The sequence below is a fragment of the Panicum virgatum genome, chromosome 2N (genome assembly GCF_016808335.1).
Source record: "Panicum virgatum strain AP13 chromosome 2N, P.virgatum_v5, whole genome shotgun sequence".
Classification (NCBI taxonomy): Eukaryota; Viridiplantae; Streptophyta; class Magnoliopsida; order Poales; family Poaceae; genus Panicum; species Panicum virgatum.
The window spans coordinates 26,305,741-26,328,004 of NC_053146.1; the positions used below are offsets into that span (position 1 = coordinate 26,305,741).

Below are 22,264 nucleotides of genomic sequence, written 5' to 3' on the forward strand. Positions count from 1 at the left end.
TCTGCATCTATCCGGATATTGATGAATAAAGCAAATAATCATGAAAAAACTTGCTTCAATTAAATCTAGCTGATCTGATCCACGACGGTAAAAGCCTCACTGCTAGATCGGAACATCCTACACGTAATTAGGCCTCGCGAACATAACAAACAACTAAATCATAACCCAAAACAGAGGACTAAGAACTAGCAAGAGCCGATTCCCGGAACAATCCCTATCAAGGATAAGATAAAGCATCTATTACATCACCGGAACATCCAATCCGTTTGTAGGGCCTAACCTAGCAGATATTGAACTAATCCTTATAGAATAAGAACAAACCGTAACAGATTGGATCTACTAGACAGAAAATAAGCAAAGTGTTAACTCTATGCAACTAATCCTCTACGATGAGAACTAGCTTAAGATCAAGCATGAACACATAGAGAAAACATTATATTCGTAGATGGTAAACAATAAGAACATGATAGATCTACTGAAAATCATGCTACGAACATCAAGATAACTAGCACTACTCGCCATCAAAAACGCTTCAGTACGAGTAATGCCAAGGTAAAGGTAAGAACAATACTGCCCTAATCGCAAGAAGCGATCATGGCAGCATGGCGCTTACTTGGATGGAACTCTAGAATTAGGGGTGGCGATGCGCCGAGAGTTGTTGTTTGCAAACGTGAGGACGTTCTCCCCCTTCATGAATAACATAGGGTACATATTTATAGTCTAGAGACTTGGGAAACAATCTAATCCTATCTTGTCCCGATCGGACTCTATCTCTAATCTTGAACTAAATCTAAAGATACATGGTCCATGTGGCCCAAATGCTCACGCAGGAGCCGATTTACAAGCCTTCTTAATCTTCTGCTTTAAGCCCAACTTGCTTTCGGCCCATAAATTACATGCCCCCCTGGGTTTGGCAATGATAATTCCAAAACCACTCCGTCGCTCCATCTTCCCGTTAATGCTCATTAAAACACACTGCAACCACCAAGGAAGACGCAACGTCTCTGCAATTGGCTCCTCGTAGAATGTGAAACTGCCGATCCGTCTTCCATCCTTTTACTATTTAATCTCACCCCGAATCGGCTCTTCTTCACGGCAAACTCATCTTCCTCCAAAGCCAAGTAGCACAGAAATCCCCACCTCCAGTAACCATGGCGATTTCTTCCTCCTCCGGCTCTAACTCCTTCAGAGATTCCTCCCCCTCCTCTTCTCCTTCTTCTTCTTCCCTCTCCACTTCTTCCATCGACTCCATCCCGGAGAGCCGAGAGCCGACTCCTGAGTGGGACCCGACAACAGCGTATGAGGCGCTGGCTCCTCTGCATTGGGATGCATAGGAGTTTGACTTCGGGGTCGTCTACGAGGAGGACGAGCTCGAGACCGAGGGGGGAGACCTCCAACTCCTGTTCCAGGAGGAGTTGGAGAGAGACGAAGAAGACTCCTCCTAGGATGGAGCCGATTCTTCCTCGGAAGAGGAAATCAGCTCCTCCTCCAGCGACGAACCGATGGGAGGAAAATCCTTCCGATTCCTCGGGTCCTCCGAGGAGGACAGCGAGGAAGAGAGCGGCGGCGGCGGCGGTCGGAGCAGCGCCTTTGGGTCCGAGGGCGGCAGCAGCGCCTTCGACGGCACCAGCAACGACGACGACGACGACAGCGACGGCGGGGATGCACTGGCCCGAAGCCCCAAGCGTCGTAGGTACTAGGTACCTACGAGCAGTAGAAGTAGTACTGTAGGAGTAGGATTGTAAAGCCGAAGGATTAATTCCGTTCTAAAAATCGGCTTTTTTCTTGTAAAAACCTTTCCTTCTAATGAAGTTAATTTCCTTGAATTGCTGTGTGTTTGATTTATTTTCCAAAAAAGCCGATGGCAACGCATCAGGCTTCTATAAATATCTAAGAGTCGACGAAATTCAAACTAGAAGCAACCCGCACAAGAGTAGAGTATCACTTCCACCTTGAACCGAACTCGAAACAAACTCTCAAATCCGATGGTAATTCGAAAACCCAGCTCTACAAATTCGAGCAAGAACTTCTCCAAGAATCCAGAATTTGATTTAGAACCCATAGCAATCAAAACCCTAAATCAACAGATCTGAACCATGGCGAACTCTGTAGCTCAAACAACAAATTCTGCAATCGATGATGCGGCAATCTGCGGCCTGAAGATAACATCCAGCCCAATCCTTTTATCTTTCTTCAGCTTATTAAGCCTCTAAACAAATTAAACTCTGAAACCTGACACCATATTCATACTTCTGAATTCCTGAACTTCAGGTGTCAGACATTCTTCTACCGCATCCTTCCAATCTAAAATCTTTCTGTCTTGGCCCACGAGCTTACGAAAATCCCATAGATTTGATCTCTTGTGAAGCAAATAGGATCCCTTTCGTAAGTCAAAACATTGATTTGAACCTCTGGGCCGACTGCTTAAGAGCCTGGCCTAACCCTCCTGAGAGCTAGATTACATGGTACAGCAGAGTAGCAAAAGCTTATATGCCCTTGTGGTAGGAATTGAACATAGCCGATGCACTTAGCTTATCATTATCACCCCTTGACAAAGATGAAAACCTTCTGAAAACCATCGGCTATTTTTTGGTCTGATGCTCTGAACTGTTTCCTCTTTGGCCACAGTCCCATGACCCCTACTCTGCTAGATGTCACCATGATCACTGGCCTAGACATTGAATTTCCAAATCCTGCTGCTCACAGAATGGCAGAAGTTCCCTTTAAACTTTCATCCAAGATTAACTTCACAAACTGGGGCACTTACATGAGCCAACATATGAAAACAAAAGGTCCAGTGACTGAAAAGGAACACACAGCCTTTTTAAATCTTTGGTTAGAACATTTCATCTTCTGTGGTCCTTTAGCTCCAACTAAGAATTATCTTCCCTTGGCCTATCATCTGGCCCATGGCAACCGCACTGGCCTAGATAAACTTTTTCTTGGAGAAACCTACAGATATCTCCATTTGATGACATCTAACTTGCTTAAACAAAAGAAACTGAGAACTGGAGGCCCTTGGTGGTTTATTCAGTTGTGGGCACTCGACATCTGTATTCTTTAATGATTAGACCTGGCTTCCTTTCAGTTGGCATCAGCACCTCCAATAGAATTATCAAGCCAGGTTACGAAACTTACCAACCAGTCATAGCAGCTCGGTAATTTGGCCTAGGACAAGTCCCTCCCCACTTCCATATTCACCACTTGGTGGAGAGTAGAGCCGAACTGCCCGATGGTCTCACCAGCTCAAGATGCTACAGTATGTTCGATGATCTCCACATTCCAATACCAGCCGATCTGTCCTTTGACCCTTCATCAATCGATTTTAGCACATGGTGGGGAATGTGGAAAACACATGTATTTAGAAAAGCTCTAGGTCCTCGACTGCAGCAAATTGACCCTGAATACGTAATCCCCGAAGAAGAGGTACTGAATTTATGCATTCATTCTTTCTAAGCCCTCTATTTTTTCTCTTAAATAATCCTGCTCACCCTGTTTGCAGCAACAAGATGGTCCAGAACCTATGACCAGCAAAGGGGAGCCATTCCACTTTCTTCCAACTGCCCCTGATGTACTCTTCTGCAAGGGATCACCATCAATGAAGAAAGTGGTAATGACTATTCAGCCAGACTTACTTCAGTCGGCTTCCAAACGAAGACAAGCTTCTGCAATTGTTGCCCCCCGAGTTCCAACCAAAAAAAGGAAGATGATTACAAAAAGGATCATTAAGAAAATTGTCCAATCTTCCCCAAGTCCATCAGATACTAACTCCAACCAGGTAATACATCTTTTCTGAAACTTCTTCCTTATGCACATATATTCTGGTTGACCGAAATTTTATTTTCAGGACATGGCTGAAGACATCCCCAATGCAGAAAGCCCAGTACAACATGAGATGACTACAAATCCTAATGTACTGATAGAGGCAAGCGAGGGGCAAGCTGACACAGTCAATGTTTTTGAAGCCGACACAAGCTCTATTAGGACGATCACTCTTGAACCGCCCAACGCTTCTTCTTCACAACAGGTAACATTACAAGAACCAATTCTGAACCAGCCGATAGCTTCATAAATGCACCTCGCTCTAACTTCAGATATGTCCATAGGGCTTTGACATTTCAGGTTTGCTTTCCTTTGACCCGGCATCAATGGGTCTAACTGCCCCTGGAGCAAAAGCTCCATCTTTGCAGCAATCGGCTAACTTGGCAAATCAGCTTTAACTCATCAAGGATCTACTATCTGCTCTGATCATTACTCTGGTTGATGATTCCAGCAAGATAAAAGAAATTCTTGAGCAGATAGAATCCCAGCTTCCAGAATCACTTCGAGTCAAACTTTGGCCAGCCAGCTATCTTCCTTTCTTTCGGGCAGAGGTGAAGGCAGCACAACAGAGAATAGAACTGCGTCATTCTCAAATCCCTTTGAAAGCCAACATCGCTCAGAAGTGCAAACTACTCAACCAAAAGAAGGCAACTCTGGATGCTAAAGCTGATATCTCCGAGAGCACAAGACGAGTCAACCTCTTGGAAAAGGAACTGATGGAACTTGAAGAAAAGGTCCGCAATACCCAAAGACTAATCCAAGAGGAGAAAGCTTCGATTGCAAACTCTAAGCAGGAAGCCCAAGAAATGACTGAACGAATACAGGCATAGTTTGCAGAGATAAGCACCTTGAGTCGACATATAATATCAGGCGATGACAAGGACGACGAAGAAATCATTGCAAGAGCTGACGCTGTACGTGCAGAAGCCATCCATGCCATAGAAGGATTCCTGAACTAGTAGAACTATTCAGAAAACATTTGATGTTGCCTGTTAAACCTGAAACTAGTACTCATTTAAAACACCTTAAGTCGATGGTTACACATCGGCTATCTTGCTTCTCATATGTATTTTACTAGCCAACTCAACGTGTTGGCTTCTCATTCATTTTTTTTTGCTGGCCAACTCAATGTGTTGGCCTATCTCTTTTTTTTACTGGCCAACTCAACGTGTTGGCCTATCTCTCTTTTTTATTTTATTTTTACTAGCCAACTCAACATGTTGGCCTTTCTCGGTACAGCCAGATGGATCTCATCGGCTCTTGTTACTCGCTTTCCCACATCCTCGGGAAATACTTCTTGAGGTGTTGGCCATTGACAGCAACAGGAAACTTGACGCCGTCCAATTCCTCGAGCATGTATGCATTCCCAGGCAAAACCTGATCAATCTTGTACGGCCCGTGCCAAGTTGGAGACCACTTGCCATACTTTTTATCTTTAGTTCCCAATGGCAATACTGCCTCCCAAACCAAGTCTCCAACTTGGAAATACTTTGGCTTGACCTTCTTGTTGTATGCACGATCAACTTTAGCCTTGTTTTCCTTAATCTTTTCCAATGAACAAAGTCTTAGCTCTGTCAGGTCCTCCACATTGTCATTCATCAAGGTTGCATATTGTTCAGTTGTCAGATCATTCTGGAACTCGACACGCCTCTATCCAGCCGTGATTTCCCATGGTAACACAGCATCTTGGCCGTAGACCAAGTGATACGGTGACGTCTTGATGGACCCGTGACATGAAATACGATACGCCCACAAAGCTTCCGACAACACCTCATGCCAGCGCCTAGGATATTCATCAATCTTTCTCTTTATGAGCTTGATAAGGCTCTGGTTGGATGCTTCAGCCTGTCCATTAGCTTGGGCATAGTATGGAGATGATCTGATCAGCTTAATCCCCATGTCATCGGCGAACTTCTTGAATTCCTCTGATATAAAGACCGATCCTCCATCGGTTGTAATAGTTTGAGGAATCCCAAATCTGTGAATGATGTGCTCTTTGACAAAGCTGATCACATCTCTTGACGCTACTGACCTCATGGGCACTGCCTCTACCCACTTTGTGAAATAATCTGTAGCAGCTAAGACCCACTGGTGACCCTTGCTAGATGACGGGTTGATCTGACCAATCATGTCCATGGCTCAACCTCTGAATGGCCATGGTTTGATGATAGGATTCATTACTGATGCTGGCACTATCTGAATTTTGCCAAACCTCTGACATGTCTGACATCCCTTCTAATATTTGAAACAATCTTCAAGCATAATAGGCCAGTAATAACCCGATCGCCTAATCAGCCACTTCATCTTATGAGCCAATTGATGAGTACCGCAGGTTCCCTCGTGAACCTCATGCAAGAGCCGATTTGACTCTGAAGGTCCCAGACATTTAAGCAGTAGTCCTTCCAAGGTTCTGTAAAACATATCATCCCCTATCAGAACATATTTCATAGCCTTGAGTCTTATCCTCCTGGGTGCCCCCCGAGCCGAATCCTTCAAGTAATTGAAGATATCGGCTCTCCAGTCTCCGGGTTCTAAAACTGAACCTCTACATCGACTCCATCGGATGTTTTCTTGTATCCAGAAGCCATCTGTGCCAAGTCATTGGCTTCATTGTTCAGAGTTCTGCGTATCCAGTGGAAATTGATGTACCTGAATTGTGACATCAACTCACGGCATTGCATCCATATCGGAAAAAGAGCCTCGCTCTCACATCTATATTCTTCCGTGAGCTGAGAAATCACCAGCTTCGAATCTCCAAATATTTCCACCGCTTCTGCATCAGCTTCGAGGAGCAGTTACATCCCTTTGTGAACAACTTCATATTCCACCAAATTATTGGTGCATGGGGCAGTCATCCTGATGGAAAAGGAGTAAGTCGCCCCTCGAGGCGACACCAACAGAATTCCCACACTGCACCCATCAGCACAAGCCAATCCATCAAAAAACATAGCCCAAGCACGAATAAATAGTGCAGCAATATCAGTGCTGATCCTGTCTGCAACAAGATCCGCCAGTGCCTGTCCTTTGACTGCTTTTGCGGGCTGATATCGAATATCGAACTCTGACAATGCAAACATCTATTTTCCAAGCCGGCCTTTCAGAACAGGAGCCGACAGCATGTGCTTTATGACATCCGATTTGCATATGACAATTCTTTCCGCCGAGAGCAAAATATGACGAAGCTTTGTACATGTAAAGAATAAGCAAAGGCAAAGCTTCTCGATTTCAGGATACTAGGTCTCGGCGTCTAACATGCGCCTGCTGAGGTAGAAAACCACCCTCTCCTGGCCATCGTGCTTCTGGATCAACACCGAATCAATGGAAGTGTCACCCACGGATAGGTATACATGGAACGGCCTATCTTGCTAAGGAGGAACCAACACTGGAGGCTTTGATAAATATTCTTTGATTTCATCGAAAGCTCGATGCTGTTCTGCCCCCCAGCTAAACTCATCATCGGATTTGATCTTCACTAAACCCATGAATGATTCGATGCGCCCAGACAGATTAGAAATAAATCGTCTGACAAAGTTAATTTTACCGATGAGCTTCTGCAACTCTTTCTTCGTAGTAGGTGGCTTCATCGTTTTCATAACTTCTTGACTATTCAGGCCGATCTCGATTCCCCGTTCATGCACCAGGAATCCCAAAAATTGACCGGCCGACACGCCAAAAGCACATTTCTTTGGGTTCATTTTGAGCCCAAACTTCCGAGTCCGCTCCAGGACCTGACGCAAATCTTCCAGGTGTCCCCCAGCCGATGTGGACTTGACCACGACATCATCAATGTAGATCTCTACCAACTTGCCGATGAGATCATGAAAAATGTAATTCATGGCACGTTGATACGTTGCACCGGCATTTTTCAATCCAAAGGTCATGACCAAGTATTCGAACAACCCGACTGCACCTGGTACTCTGAATGCGGTCTTGTGTACATCCTCTGGGGCCATAAAAATCTGATTGTAGCCGGCATTACCATCCATAAAGCTCATCATCTTATGGCCAGCTGCTGCGTTGATCAATGTTTCTGCAACAGGCATCGGATACTCATCTTTTGGCGTTGCTCTATTGAGGTCTCTGAAATCCACGCAGAATCGCCATCGGCCATCCTTCTTTTGTACCGGTACCACACTAGAGATCCATTCCGCATACCGGCACGGCCTGATGAACCCGGCATCCAACATCTTCTCCACCTCTTTCTTAACTTCTTCTAGGACTTCGGCCTTCATCTGATGCGCTGGTTGCTGAAACGGCCGAAATCCTTTCTTAAGCGGGAGCCGATGCTCGACGATGTTTCTATCCAGACCGGGCATCTCAGTATAATCACATGCAAAACAATCCCGGTACTCCTTCAACAGTGCTATCATTTGTTCACGCAAGATCGGGTCTAACTTTTTGCTGATAAATGTCGGTCGCGGCTTATCCCCGGGACCGATATCGACTTCCTCCAAATCGTCAGCAGACGTAAACCCGTACCCTAACTTGCCACCGTCTGAAAGATCGACATCGACATCGACAGCAAACACAGGGAGATGACAAGAAAAATTTTCCGGCCAACCGCACGGGCTGGCCGTTCCCACATTTCCGTTATTATTCAGAACTGAATGCTCAACAAAGGCCATTGTTTGTACATTACATGACAATTGTAACCCCAAGTACATATTACTCATTTTTTGGGGCCGGTCGCTGGGACCGGCCCCTCTAACCTTGCTAGATTCCGTAGTTTGCCAGGATGTGTCTACTCTGTGAGGCCAGTAGATAAGACCAGCCTCAGTCCATTTTTTGTTGCCTGAATCCGATCACAATCTTCCAGCGCGATCCCTGAGATCGGCTCTTGCCCTTCCGCATCCCAGGTGTTCATGTCTGCAAGCGAAACCTCGCTGGAATCATCTGCACGGACCACCTCTACTTCATCGCCATCCCACTGGACCAGACACTGGAGCATCGTGGAAGGAACACAACAATTCGCGTGAATCCAATCCCTCCCAAGCAGCACTGTGTATGTACCCTTACTGTTGACAATGAAAAACGACGTTGGAACGGTCTTGCGGCCAACTGTCAACTCCACATTTAGGACACCCTGTGCCTCCGACGGTTGACCGTTGAAATCATTGAGCATCACATTGGTCTTGATAAGATCAGTAGTGGAACGACCCAGCCGGCGTAGCACTGAATACGGCATCAGGTTGACTGCGGTGCTAGTGTCGACCAACATTCTGTTCACAGGTTTGCCATCTATGAAGCCCTTGAGATACAATACCTTCAGGTGCTTGTAGCTTTTCTCGTTGGGCTTCTCGAAGATGATCGGCTGTGGGCCGAGATCCAGCTGCACGATGGCCGATTCTTCCTGTTGGGGTGCACGAAACTCCGACGAGAGCACGAACACTATGTTCACATCAGCCGATGGCTTCTCATCGGCTCTTGGCTACTTGGGGCGCCACTCCCTCCTTGGAGGACGCCTCTCCTCCCTTCGCGGTCGCCTGACTTGCTCCGCGAGATCCGGATGTGCTTTCCTCAACACGTCGAGGTACTTTGCTTCCGCCTCTTCGAGATTGCGCAGGCGCTGCACTCTGTGCTTCTGTGATCGGCTGAGCCCGTCAGGACACCATCGTGGACGATGATACTTGTCTTCTTCTTCTGGCTTGAGATCATCCCTGGATGGCCGCCTCACACGGTTATCGCGATGTGTTCTGGTCCCCAAGCGCTGGAACACCGATGTCTCGCCTTGCTGGTGTTCCCGAGGCCTGCACTCCAAGCAATCATCTATAGTAGGCAATCGGCTCATTCCGGAGTTTCAACATTACCTGAAGAATGGGCAATGCCAGTGATCGCGTATAGCCTGGCGCCTCCCCAGCGTCCTCCCTATGCGGTGCTCGTACTCCTCCTCTTCCGATTCATATCGGCGGCACAACTTGTACTGGTACTAGTATTTTTCCAGAAGCCGATTGGAAGCTGGGCGGTTGCGGATGTGACGCACTTGTTCTTCAGTGACATGTTGCTACTCTGGCTTGTCTTCATCCTGGGGCCGTTTACCAGAAACGACCTCTTTCCTCTGCCCAACACGGTGGCGGATGGGTCCTGCCATGTTGATCTGGAATGCCAAATTCTGGCTCTCGGATCCGAAATCTGACAGCTCCACCACATTAGTTTGTGGGAACGGTTGAGTGCCCACTTTCATCATGTGTTGGGCCAGAATTAATCGGCCCTGCTCGATAGCCGATTGGATTTGCCGACGTAGCTCCTTGCAGTCATTTGTGGCATGGGTGAACGAGTGGTGCCACTTGCAGTATAGCCTCCCCTGCAGCTCCTGTGCCATTGGTAGGTTGTGACTCTCTGGGAGCTTCAACTGCTTTTCCTTGAGCAGTAGATCGAATATCTGCTCTGCCTTGGCCACGTCAAAGTCGAAGCCCTTCACAAGCCCCTTCTGTTTGACCCATTTGCACGGGACGGGGTTTACCCCCCGGGTCCATTCTGCTACAGCCACTTCTTGTTCCTTGCCAGAGTCATCGGAATCACCAGCTTGGGCCATATTGACATGGCGCTTGAACTTTTCTTGGTACAGATCAGGGTGGTAGTGTTCATATGCCGTAAGCTTCTGCACCATGTGTGCCAGAGAGGTGAATTCCAACTGAAAAGCCAGATCCTTGATCGGCTTAGCGAGTCCCAGAACTGCCAAATCAACCGCTTCCTTTTCTGTTATGCGCGACGTGTAGCATCAGTTCTTGACCTCTCGGAAGCGCTGCACGTACTCTGAAACACTTTCCCCTCGCTTCTTCCTAACTTGAACGAGGTTGGCAATCCCAGCTTCAGCAGCCTCTGAATGATACTGGGTGTGAAACTAATCTTCCAGCTGCCTCCAAGTACGGATCGAATCTGGAGGCAATGATGTGTACCATCCAAAAGCTGAACCGGTGAGAGACTGGGAGAAGAAACGGACCCTCAGAGGATCCGATACTGAGATCATCCCAAGCTGCGTTAAGTATTGGCTCACGTGCTCAATAGAGCTGGCCCCTTCTGATCCGCTGAATTTGGTGAACTCCGGAAGCTGATACTTGGGTGGCAACGAGATCAAATCGTAATCACTTGGATACGGCTTGGAATAGCCGATCGCCTTTCTCTTGGGCAGGATGCCAAACTGATCCCTTAGTATTGCACTGACCTGCTCCACACTAAGAACTCCTGGGGCCGAGGGCTCAGCACTCGGCCCGGTAGCGTACTTTGCCAGCCATGCCTGTTTCTCTGCATCTGCTCCTGAGGCTCCAGTACCCACCAGCTGTCCCGCGCGCGTTGCACTTATATTATCAGGAATGTACACGCACATGTAGCCGTGTGGGATCTCCTCTCAGGAACTGTCCTTCCCCGGGGTCACCGCCAATCTTGTGGACGACATAGATCGGCGAACTCTGCTGCCCTGCTGCCGCGAGCGAGTAGGACACTGGCGGCCTAGATTGCAATGCAGCTTCCCCCCTGTGACTCCCCAGAATTGGTCCCGATGGGGAGTACTGGTTCTTGATCACCTCCTGGACAACGCGATGTGCCACGCGCTCAAGCTCGTTCACCAGGCTTTCCGAGTGCCGATGAAGCGTATGAGCCACCATGTAGTTCATCTCCTGGCGTAGGGCTCTGGTGCGCTCCTCTGATGGCACGGACAGATCAATGTTGTCGAGAGCGCCCTCTGGCGAGAACCCCTTCCATCTGATGCCATGGTTGCGAGTCCTCTCGAAGGAGCCGATGAGATCGGCTTCGAACTGAGCTTTGACCTCATCGTATTTCTGCTTGTGTTCTGGAGTCAGCTCTTCATACGTGACAGGTTTGGTGACCGGCGGAACCGGCGCTTGGTCCTGAGATCCCGTCATCTCTGCGGCGGGCGTTGTTGTTGATGAATGTCCCACCGGGTGTGCTAGAATGTGTTGTCGGTCGAAACCCACCGGCGAGCAGCGACAAGCAACATGAAGAGCCGGGAGGTCGCCGGGGCACTGGCAGGCACTGCTCCCACGTCAATGGCCTGCAATTCCGTCACGCGCCCGGGGATTCCGGAGAATATCGGGCGTGCCACCTGACCTATACCCGATCAGGAGGGTGCGAACATGCTTGCAACGTTTTGCCTGCATACACAAATACGTGGAAACGTAAGTCCGAGCCGTGGTCAGTTCCCCGGGACGACTCTTGCATCGGCTTTAAAGAGACGATCGTGTCCCGGTGTCAGATTGGATCTGTATCTATCCGGATATTGATGAATAAAGCAAATAATCATGGAAAACTTGCTTCAATTAAATCTAGCTGATCTGATCCACGACGGTAAAAGCCTCACTGCTAGATCGGAACATCCTACACGTAATTAGGCCTAGCGAACATAACAAATAACTAAACCATAACTCAAAACAGAGGCCTAAGAACTAGCAAGAGCTGATTCCCGGAACAATCCCTATCAAGGCTAAGATAAAGCATCTATTACATCACCGGAACATCCAATCCGTATTAGGGCCTAACCTAGCAGATATTGAACTAATCCTTATAGAATAAGAACAAACCGTAACAGATTGGATCTACTAGACAGAAAAGAAGTAAGGTGTTAACTCTATGCAACTAATCCTCTACGATGAGAACTAGCTTAAGATCAAGCATGAACACATAGAGAAAACATGATATTCGTAGATGGTAAACAATAAGAACATGATAGATCTACTAAAAATCATGCTACGAACATCAAGATAACTAGCACTACTCGCCATCAAAAACGCTTCAGTATGAGTAATGCCAAGGTAAAGGTAAGAACAATGCTGCCCTAATCGCAAGAAGCGATCAGGGCAGCATGGCGTTTACTTAGATGGAACCCTAGAATTAGGGGTGGCGATGCGCCGAGAGTTGTTGTTTGCAATCGTGAGGATGTTCTCCCCCTTCATGAATAACATAGGGTACATATTTATAATCCGGAGACTTGAGAAACAATATAATCATATCTTGTCCCGATCGGACTCTATCTCTAATCTTGAACTAAATCTAAAGATACATGGCCCATGTGGCCCAAATGCTCACGCAGGAGCCGATTTATAAGCTTTCTTAATCTTCTGCTTTAAGCCCAACTTGCTTTCGGCCCCTGTTAATTTATGGCGATAACAACTCCCTCCGTTCTAAATTATAAGTGATTTCAAAAATTTTGAAGAGTCAAACTATCTCAAAGTTTAATCAAAATTATGAAGAGAAACAGAAAAATTTATAACATTAAGTAGCTATACTATGAAAATATAGCAAATAAAAAATCTAATAATACTTAATTAGTATCATAAATATTATTTTCTTGTTATATAAATTTAGTCAAATTTGAAAAAATTTAACTCTTCAAAAGTATTGGAATGGCTTATAATTTGGAACGGAGGGAGTATGAACGAAAAACCACAGGACCAGTGACGTCGCGACCCCGGCTACACCTTGCCGGAGCTGGAGAAGAACACAGCACACACCTGTACTCTCATGCTTGAACACGAGGATTTTGTGCTGCTAGAATGGCAGCTTTTCTGACTCTATCATTGCAACCTGAACAAACTAAGCCGTGACCATGAACCCCGCGCTCTCCACGCACCCGAAACGGCCGCGCCATCCCACAAAGAGAACGTGCAGAGCACAGAAGAGGAAACTAAAGACCCAGGTTGCCTCTGCATGAACGGAGCATGCATCAGGTGCCTGCAGACGCGCTCGTCACAACGGTGAAAGAGCTCAGCTTATTGTAACAAACTCTAAAGTAACAGGATCATGTGAACGTGCCAGGATTATGCAACAACAAGATCAATGGCAATGGCAAACAAGACGGGGTACGGTCGGCGTTCACAGTCCGACGGCGTGCAGCACGGCGGGGTTGACGACGGTGGTGGCGCCATCGACGACGAGGTTGTGGCAGTTGATGAACCCCGCCTGGTCGGACGCGAGGAACAGCGCCGCCTCCGCCACGTCCTCCGCCCGCAGCACCTTCCCTTGCAGCACGTTGCCCGGCACCGTCATGGCCTCCAGCTCCTCTGGCCCGATGCCCATGAGCGCGCAGCTCATGGGCGTGGCCACGCCGCTGGGGGACACGCAGTTGACGCGCACGCCGTGGCGCCCGAGCTCCCCCGCCGCGGCGCGCACCAGGCCCAGCACCGCGTGCTTGGACGCCGTGTACGACGCCGGCCCGAACCCGCCCTGGAGCGACGCCACGCTCGCCGTGCACACGATGGCGCCGCCGCGGGGGCCGTTCGGCGACACCATGGCGCGCGCCGCGTGCTTCACGCACGCCGCGGCGCCGCGGAAGTTGACGGCCATCACGCGGTCCAGCTCCGCCAGGTCCATATCCATCACGGACCCCGTTGGGAGCAGCACGCCGGCGTTGCTGAGCATGACGTCCAGCCGCCCGTGCGCGGACACCACGGCACCCACCGTCGCCTCCACCTGCGCCTCGTCCGTGATGTCGCACCGCATGTACGTGCACCCGGCCGACGCGGCCACCGCCTCGCCCAGCGCGTCCTGCATGTCCGCGATCACCACCGTGACGCCGCTCGACGCGAACAGCCGCGCCGCCGCCTCGCCGATGCCGCTCGCGCCGCCGGTGACGATGGCCACCTTGGTCCAACCTACCGATGACGACGAAAACCCAACGGTGTCAATTCGGAATTCAGTCAATTCACGAGCTGCACTCGCAACTCGAACCAAAAAAAAAAATCAGCACCGCCAGCACACTCACCTTGGCTTGGACATGGTCGATGCTAACTTCGTCAGCTCGAGCTCGTTATCAGGGATGGACTCTCAGCATGGGTGGGGTTCATATAGGCCATGTTCTGTGCTGGTGCTGGTGCTGGAGGCTGTTACTGGAGTAGTGTGAAAGAAAAACATTGTTGGCTGGCTAGTGACTGGAGACTGCTGCTGGAGTGGTGTGAGAAAAAAACACTATTTTTTTAAAAAAATCCAGAGGACATGATTGAGCATTGTTACACTCGCAAATCGATAAATAAACTAGTACTTAATTGCTGCAAAATAAAAAAGAGTAAAAAACTGCCATCATAGTCTAACAATGGTTCCTCGAAAATTGATCGATGGAGAAGACGACCAAAGCTGGTGCAGCCGAGATGGAAGGAGGAGGAGATGGAGGCATGAGTGATTGCACCGTTTGAAAGCAATTATTATAGTGGGTTAAAAGTAGACTAAATGTTGAGATAGAGGAGAGAAAGAGGAAGTGGGCTGTTAGTTTACAGCCCGCTTCGACACAAGAATAAAGACATTTTGTGAGATAGACAAGTAGACCATATATTTATGATGAAGAGCTAAACTATTATACAAGTGGGCTAAGAGATGAGTTCCAAAAAATTTTGTAGCTAGCAGCAGACTAAATTATTAACTTTGCTACGAGGCAGACACAGCCATGGCACTCTCTCGCTCGTCTATGGCTGGCATGCTCCTGCTCCCCATCGTGTTTGGCCTTGTCCAAAGGCGCCAGCGAAGTCGTCGGCCTTCGTGGAATTGAGATTCGATAAACTAAAAAAAAGAGTTCTTCTATTTATCATTTTTCATGCCGTATTACCGTTCGGCAGCAACGGCGGCTTTGGCCTTTGGGTACGGCAGCCCGGGCGACGAGTGCTGCGGCGGCTGGGGGTACGGGTGGTTCGGCGGGCCCGGCGGGTTCGGCCCGGGCACGTACGGGTACAACGGCCCGCTGTACTGGCGGGCGGCGCCGGCGGGAGGGATCGGGAGCGTCGCGGCGGCCAACCTGGTGGCGCCCCTCGTCGTGGCCTGCGTCTCTGCAGCCATGCTCGCCTAGCCTGTATTATTATAGTATATAATTACTAGTGATTTCTTACTGGGAATTAAAGTAACACTATATATTTACAGCGCCGCGCCATACCACTTATCAGCCCATATATTTTATGATACAATAAAATAAAGTGGAAACTTTGGTTGTATTTTTTTTTTTGAAATCCGCTCTTAACAAGAATTAACGGGTCCAATCTTCAACTCAAGAAGGCTGCGATAATCAGGTGTAAGTCCTGAAGAAGTTCATTGCTATGGTAGTGTTTACTTGTTTTTAATTACTTTTGGAAGGGAACGCTACATTTATGAAGATTCTTCCATCAGCCTATTTCCCAGTTTTACAAAATTTCTTGACACCTCCTATACCTATCTGTTTCTATTATCATTGCCTATGACCTATGGTATACTTATATATGAATGTAATCATGCACTCATGCAGAGCAGTTCTCCCTGTGCACATGCTCCTTGTAAGGCAAATTGTTAAAGCGTGAATGTAAATGAACAAGATTTGGGAACAACCGATGTTTTCATTGATCTCTTTGGAATATATACAAGTGAACGGTTGCGTCGTATGGACGTCGTACGGACGCGACTGTTCGGGAGAAACGCCAAAGGACATGTCCCTTTGGTGACAAGCCTAACTGCTAATACAAAACTAACTGCTAAGTCTTTGATGAGATCGATAGTGAATGGGTGCATGTACGCCAACAGTCACCGTTTCACAACACTCCCCCTCGATCGAATATTACTTGAGATCAATGAAGTTGAAAGCTTGGATTCCTCGAAAAACCCTGTGGGAAAAATCTGAGGAATATGTATGTATAATATGCCATAAAAACTCCTTTAAACCTTGTAGGAAAATAAGGAGAAAATAGCATATATGTGTGATTTAAAATAAATCACTATGTCATTGGTATTCCATTAAAAACCCAGTGGGGAAAAATATTGGAGATACGACATATTGTTAACTCCCTCAAAAACCCTTTGGGAAAAATATGAGGAGCTGTATAAGTTGATATACCGCAAAAACTCCTATAAAACCCAGTGGAAAAAATAGGAGAAAATATGACGGTATATTATTGGTATTGCCTCTTGGATAACTCACATGAAAAACCTTTTCACGGAAAAATCATGAATGAGTTGTGAGGGCAATATGTGTCTTTGATATTTCCCACAAAAACCCCGATGGGGAAAATAGAAAATATGACACATTTTTGTATTGATATTGCCTCGTTAAAAACCTTTTATGAGAAACCTTTGTGAGGAAAACTCATAGAGGGAAAATAGTACAATATGATGTTTGAACAGGTTATAATCCAGAAAAAGACTCCCCCTGAACCTTGCAACTCTCAAAGTCATTGAATACCAATTCCATGAAATATGGATGTAGGTATGGACTTAGTGAGTGAATCTGCAAAATGATTGCAAGACTACTTTGGCAAGATGTTTATTTCCCAATATAGAGATAAAACATTTTGAACAATAATTTATGCTCTTATATGACCTGTTTCCATCTTGACAATACAAGCAACCTTATCTTTACAGATAATGGTTGGTGATTCTATGGAATCACATTTGATCACTCTATGAAGCCATGCATATGTGATACTTCATAATGATAAGTGGAAGTAACCATTGGAGTCAAATTTGATGACGTGTGTGTGGAGATTCCACTATAATCAAATCAGTATGTAATATGGCATGGGGATTAAATAGCCAGTGATATCCACTACCATATGGATATCTATGGATATCCCTTGAGTGTTGTAGAAGTTGCGCTATTTTGTGCTAGCAAAGTATCTACAAATGCAATATCAGGCATGTTGCAATTGTAAGATACATGAGCGCTTTATGGCATTATGGTTGTTATCCCAGGGTCTAAATGGATATAAGTCCATATTTAGGGATTGAATGTGGATATGAAGTCCAATATATAATTTGGATATTGACAAACAATATCAATTGGATATTGGTATACTGATATATGTACTTAAGTTGAGACTTAAGCATATCTCATCTCAAATTCCGTCTTAGAAGCCAATTCCACATAATGGAAATTGTACCTTGAATGATTGCTTTATTATTTCAAGGTATTGAAATAATCAATATGTGTTGAGATGATAAAGAATCCAATTAGGGATTTCTTTACACATATATGCAATCATGAGTAGAGTAATCCTTCTATGGAAGGAACTCAATCAATAAGTTGTACCACAATCAACTTAACTGTCTCAAGTCATACTATGATGACCTGAATTATACACAATGTATGTTGCAATTTGTATTTGGATTCAGAATGTGAAGTCCATTGGGACTTATATATCCGAACCTATCAAATTCATTTGACCTGCCAATGATTGAATTTAGGAACATAATTTTCACACATACCCTTAGGTATGTTAACATTATGCTGGGTCTCCACGTGAAACCATATGCTACAAGCTCTCGTTGTTCACCACCTTGCTTCTTAAAATAAGCTATGTGAGAGAAGACATCAGTTGTACTAATACTTATCATCATTGAACAAGAGCAATTCTCCTTGATTGCCACCTTTTAGTTTGACCCAATTTGAGTGTGAAGACACTCTGCCTTGGACTTTTGGTCTGGATCCAGTAAGGTATACAACAATCTTTGAGGAGTATATGTCGCGACATTTTGTAGCCTTTAAATGATTGATTCATTGCTTGGAATCAATATAGCATGTGAAAATTTTAACCCTTTTGGACTCTTTGTCATTCCCATTATTATAGAGTCAGGGTGTTCCGATATCCCGAAATCAGAATTTGGATGCACCGTTGATTTGGGTAGACTTCGATCCTGGTATTGGATGTTCGTCCATTGGGTGTCTACCAACTTTGAGGTTGGCTTGGATTTACTGACTTGGAGGATAGATCAGTCCTCGGTATCCTCAGATACTTACTTAGAGCATTATCCTTACAAGCGGCCGTACTTCTCCCCCTCATCTTTGGAAGTGAGAGATGAATGGTTTTCATTGGTACCTCCATTCTTTTGGGCACATTGTGAGTAGGATAAGAGGATTTTGTGACACCCTTATTATCAGTAAATGCTTTTGGCAGATTCTTTGCAATATGATGCAAAAATATAAGATGGTATAAACGGTTTGGTTTAGATTCTTTTTGGTACATGGATATGAGGATTGAATATCAATATGTGATACTCTTTTGATTCCTGGCATTCTTTGTGTGGTATAAGTCTCCCCCTAATGCCTGGAATTCTCCTCAAATTGTGATCAACATACGGGCTATATAAATCCCCTATAGAGATCCGACGTATTGTATGAATGACGGATAATAATACCTCATTGGGACCCCTAATGCCCATTGGTATGTTGGGGTGGTGATATTGGTATGTGCAAACATACTCGATGCGCAGATAGGGAATGTTTGGCTGTGGCCAAAGCTCCACGTACATACTGCAACGGAGGGTGTTGTATAAGTGCAGTTTGATGAATTTGAATTATGGATGTAGTGTGTAAGGCCACATGAAAACAACTTAGTGTTGGTAATTACAATTCTATTTTAATGGGTCATGCAATTAAGTTGATTCTCAATAAGAGATTCAAACAAACCATTATTGGTATGGACATAAGGTACTGAAAATATATAGTTCCCAAAATACAAACAATTCCATGTAAAATGGATTTATCCTGCGTCCAGGATAATTTGCTCTAAATTTAAGATTTAGAGAAATAAGTTTGGTATATCAGTGGTTCTTATGACTAAGATAATACACACATGTGGGACTATATTATAGATGCATCAAAAGTGAGTACATATGGTCCACAATAAATGGTTAAGTGAAGCACTAGTATGTACTTGAATTTCTTCAAGAAATTTAGTGGCTCATATTGATGCTATGACAAATAGAATTGATAATAATTCTCATATTATTCCTATGATTGAAAAACCTAGGAAAATATGCCAAGTCTTGCTGGCATCAAAAGAGAATTATTGTGTACGCAACATGTAATATGGGATTGATGTATGTATAATACACCCTAGATAATATGGAAAGAATCTACAGAATTTAATTAGCTTTCATATATGTTGCACTAAATAGAGTGAAGATTTTCATCATCGCTCCTTAGTATTGGGTTTCAGTGGAAACCATGTAACTAGATAATATGAAAACTACATATGGTATTTATAGAATCGGGATACATTGATGCATCCATGATTACTTGAATACCCATAGAAAGAGCATAATCTCTCATAGTTGTGTTAGCAATACAATGGTCCAGTAATCAAGATTCCTTTCCATCTAGTTGAATCCCAAACAATTCTATATAGAGTGAGGCAATATTCGAATTTGAATTTGCACTCATATAGAGTATGTATACTATGTATGTGTAGTCCAAATCAAATAGAGGGCACCTTGTATGAGCACCTGATTTGCCATATCCATTTTTAAGAGAAAATATTCCATTGGTTGTCATCTTGGGGTTTCAATATGGAAACCACGTTGATGGATATCTCTATAATCGAATTGGGTACATTATGGAATCAGAATGTAATATTGGATTCGTGATTACTAATTGAGTACCAATAGGGAGTATGATAGTAGCACGACCAAAGCTTTTCATGATCCTAAAAATTCAACTGTACTTTAGGTGCTAATGGAGCATCGCTATGATGCCAATGATGATTACTCATTAGAATCTATCATACATTTAGACCGGAAGTATTGTAGGAATTTTCTAGAATTCATATGGTAAGTTGCGGTTAATCGCAAAAACGCAATAATGAGGATATTTGGAACAACATAACTTTTATTCTCAAGTGGACATGAAGTCCTAGAGATAAAATTATGGCCAAACATAGTTGGCATTTGGGCAAAATTATTGCCTTGTGTTGTTCATATCACTTATTGAGAGCTAGCCAGTGCATTGATTTGCATCCTTTGAGATACACATATGTGTGATCTGGATGTGTATGGTGCTTTATTTAAATTTATCATGAGCAAGTGATGCTCTCTTATGAGGAGCATCAAATATTGGTATCAATCCATAGAGCATTAAGTTTAACCTTACGTCCATTGACCATGTTGGATAATGGAAACCATCAAGAGCGATTAAACTTCTTTGACGGTCATTTATCCAACACGAGGCAAACCATCGAACATTTTTAAGTAAAACTTAAAATGTTGAGGTGTGTTGTAATGAGATGCAAAATAAAGACAAGATAAATCTTGTATTAATGATGGTGTATCTTATTTACATAACAATATAATGGAGGTAGTCACCATGAAGGTGTAGACCTCGAATTGGGCATAATCTATCTTAATAGTAGATGCCAAATTGTTAATGTAAATTGTATGAACACGTCTAAAGGTAGTCATCCATTAATGATGTAGACCTTGTTTAATTCGCAAACATATTGGGTACGCACGTTGAGGATAGTCACTAAGTATTGCTTAGTGTATATCCTGCAGTAGCAACTATGGTGCTAGAGTGGTCAATACAGATGCAGAATTAATGGTAGTCATCTTTTATAAAAAGATGTAGACCAAATGTTCTAAGTGGTGATGTTGGGTACGGACGTTGAGGATAGTCACTAAATATTGTTTAGTATAGATCCCGCAGTAGCAACTATGGTGCTACCTTGTGGAGTGGCCAACAAAATGATTTTCGAACATGCGTGTTATACAATTATTTTTGTGATGATACACATAAAATGTTGCATTCATTATTTAAGTGCCTAGAGCTTTTAATTAAAGCATAATTGGGCTTAAAATAAAGAGTGATTGCAAAATAATAAATAGATTGCAAAATCATGGTCGTTAGAAGAGGTCGTTATTTGTGATGATATTTTTTTATTGGATTTGCCATATATTGAGACAAATACTTTGAACAATACCATAATAAAAATATTATATGTTTATTGGATTTGCTAATTTGAACAAACTCTTTGAACATATAATAGAACACATGTTTATTGGATTTGTTAATTTGAACAAACACTTTGAACATGTAATGCTAATAGTATCATTTCGTTGGGTTTGCCAATTTGGACAAACACTTTGAACGATACTAAAAAGAAATCCAGAAAAATAGGATCTGGAATGTATGAGTTTACTATGGTAAATTCAAATATAGAAATACATATTATGATGTAATTTTTTGATGACGCATGGCCTCAAAAATATTATTTACTAAGGTAAATAATACGCATCATGGTATTTTATGCAAAGAACTGGATGAAATAACAGTGCAAAAGTTATTTGCTTTCCAGCGTCTGTAATATGGTTTACGGGGGAAAAGAAATCCAAGGCTAAACCATAAAACAGAATGCATAATTAATTTGTGTATATATTGTTACATGATTCGCAGAAAACATAAGGGTCTTAATGCAAATCTGTACAATCTTATCCTTCCCTGGTTCCCGTTCCCCCACGGACGTAGTTCACGGGAAAGAAAAACGACGCTCGGTCTTTCGACCGTGAGCGCCATCGCTGCCGCAGGCGGGCTGCCTCCGGGCTCCAGGCGCGGGCGCGAGCCGGCCGGCAGCCAGCCTCTGAGGGCTGCGAGGCCGCCGAGGCTGCCTCCGGCAACATGCGCGTGCCAGCCGGCCACCCGCCGCTAGGAGAGCGAGGCCGCCGGGGCTGTCTCCGACCGGCCATGGGCTTGGGTCCCGGGAGCGGGCGTAGC

At 44.9% G+C, this 22,264-nt stretch overlaps 1 protein-coding gene across 1 annotated transcript; it reads right to left on the bottom strand.

Annotated features, from left to right (window-relative positions):
- Nucleotides 1-13,351: 13,351 nt before the first annotated feature.
- Nucleotides 13,352-15,597, bottom strand: LOC120662504 (short-chain dehydrogenase reductase 3b-like). Its single transcript, XM_039941638.1, has 2 exons — nucleotides 15,371-15,597; nucleotides 13,352-14,488 (listed from the first exon to the last, which is right to left on the bottom strand). Exons 1-2 carry the CDS (start codon nucleotides 15,595-15,597, stop codon nucleotides 13,648-13,650), a joined length of 1,068 nt encoding a protein of 355 aa, XP_039797572.1. The 3' UTR covers nucleotides 13,352-13,647.
- Nucleotides 15,598-22,264: the final 6,667 nt, after the last annotated feature.

Bases quoted from the DNA above. Each gene is read 5' to 3' on its own strand.
- LOC120662504 (XM_039941638.1), bottom strand. From the start codon at position 15,597: ATGGCTGCAGAGACGCAGGCCACGACGAGGGGCGCCACCAGGTTGGCC. The intron at 14,489-15,370 runs GTAATACGGCAT...TCGAGTTGCGAG, and splicing joins GCCGCCGTTGCTGCCGAACG to TGCAGCTCGTGAATTGACTG.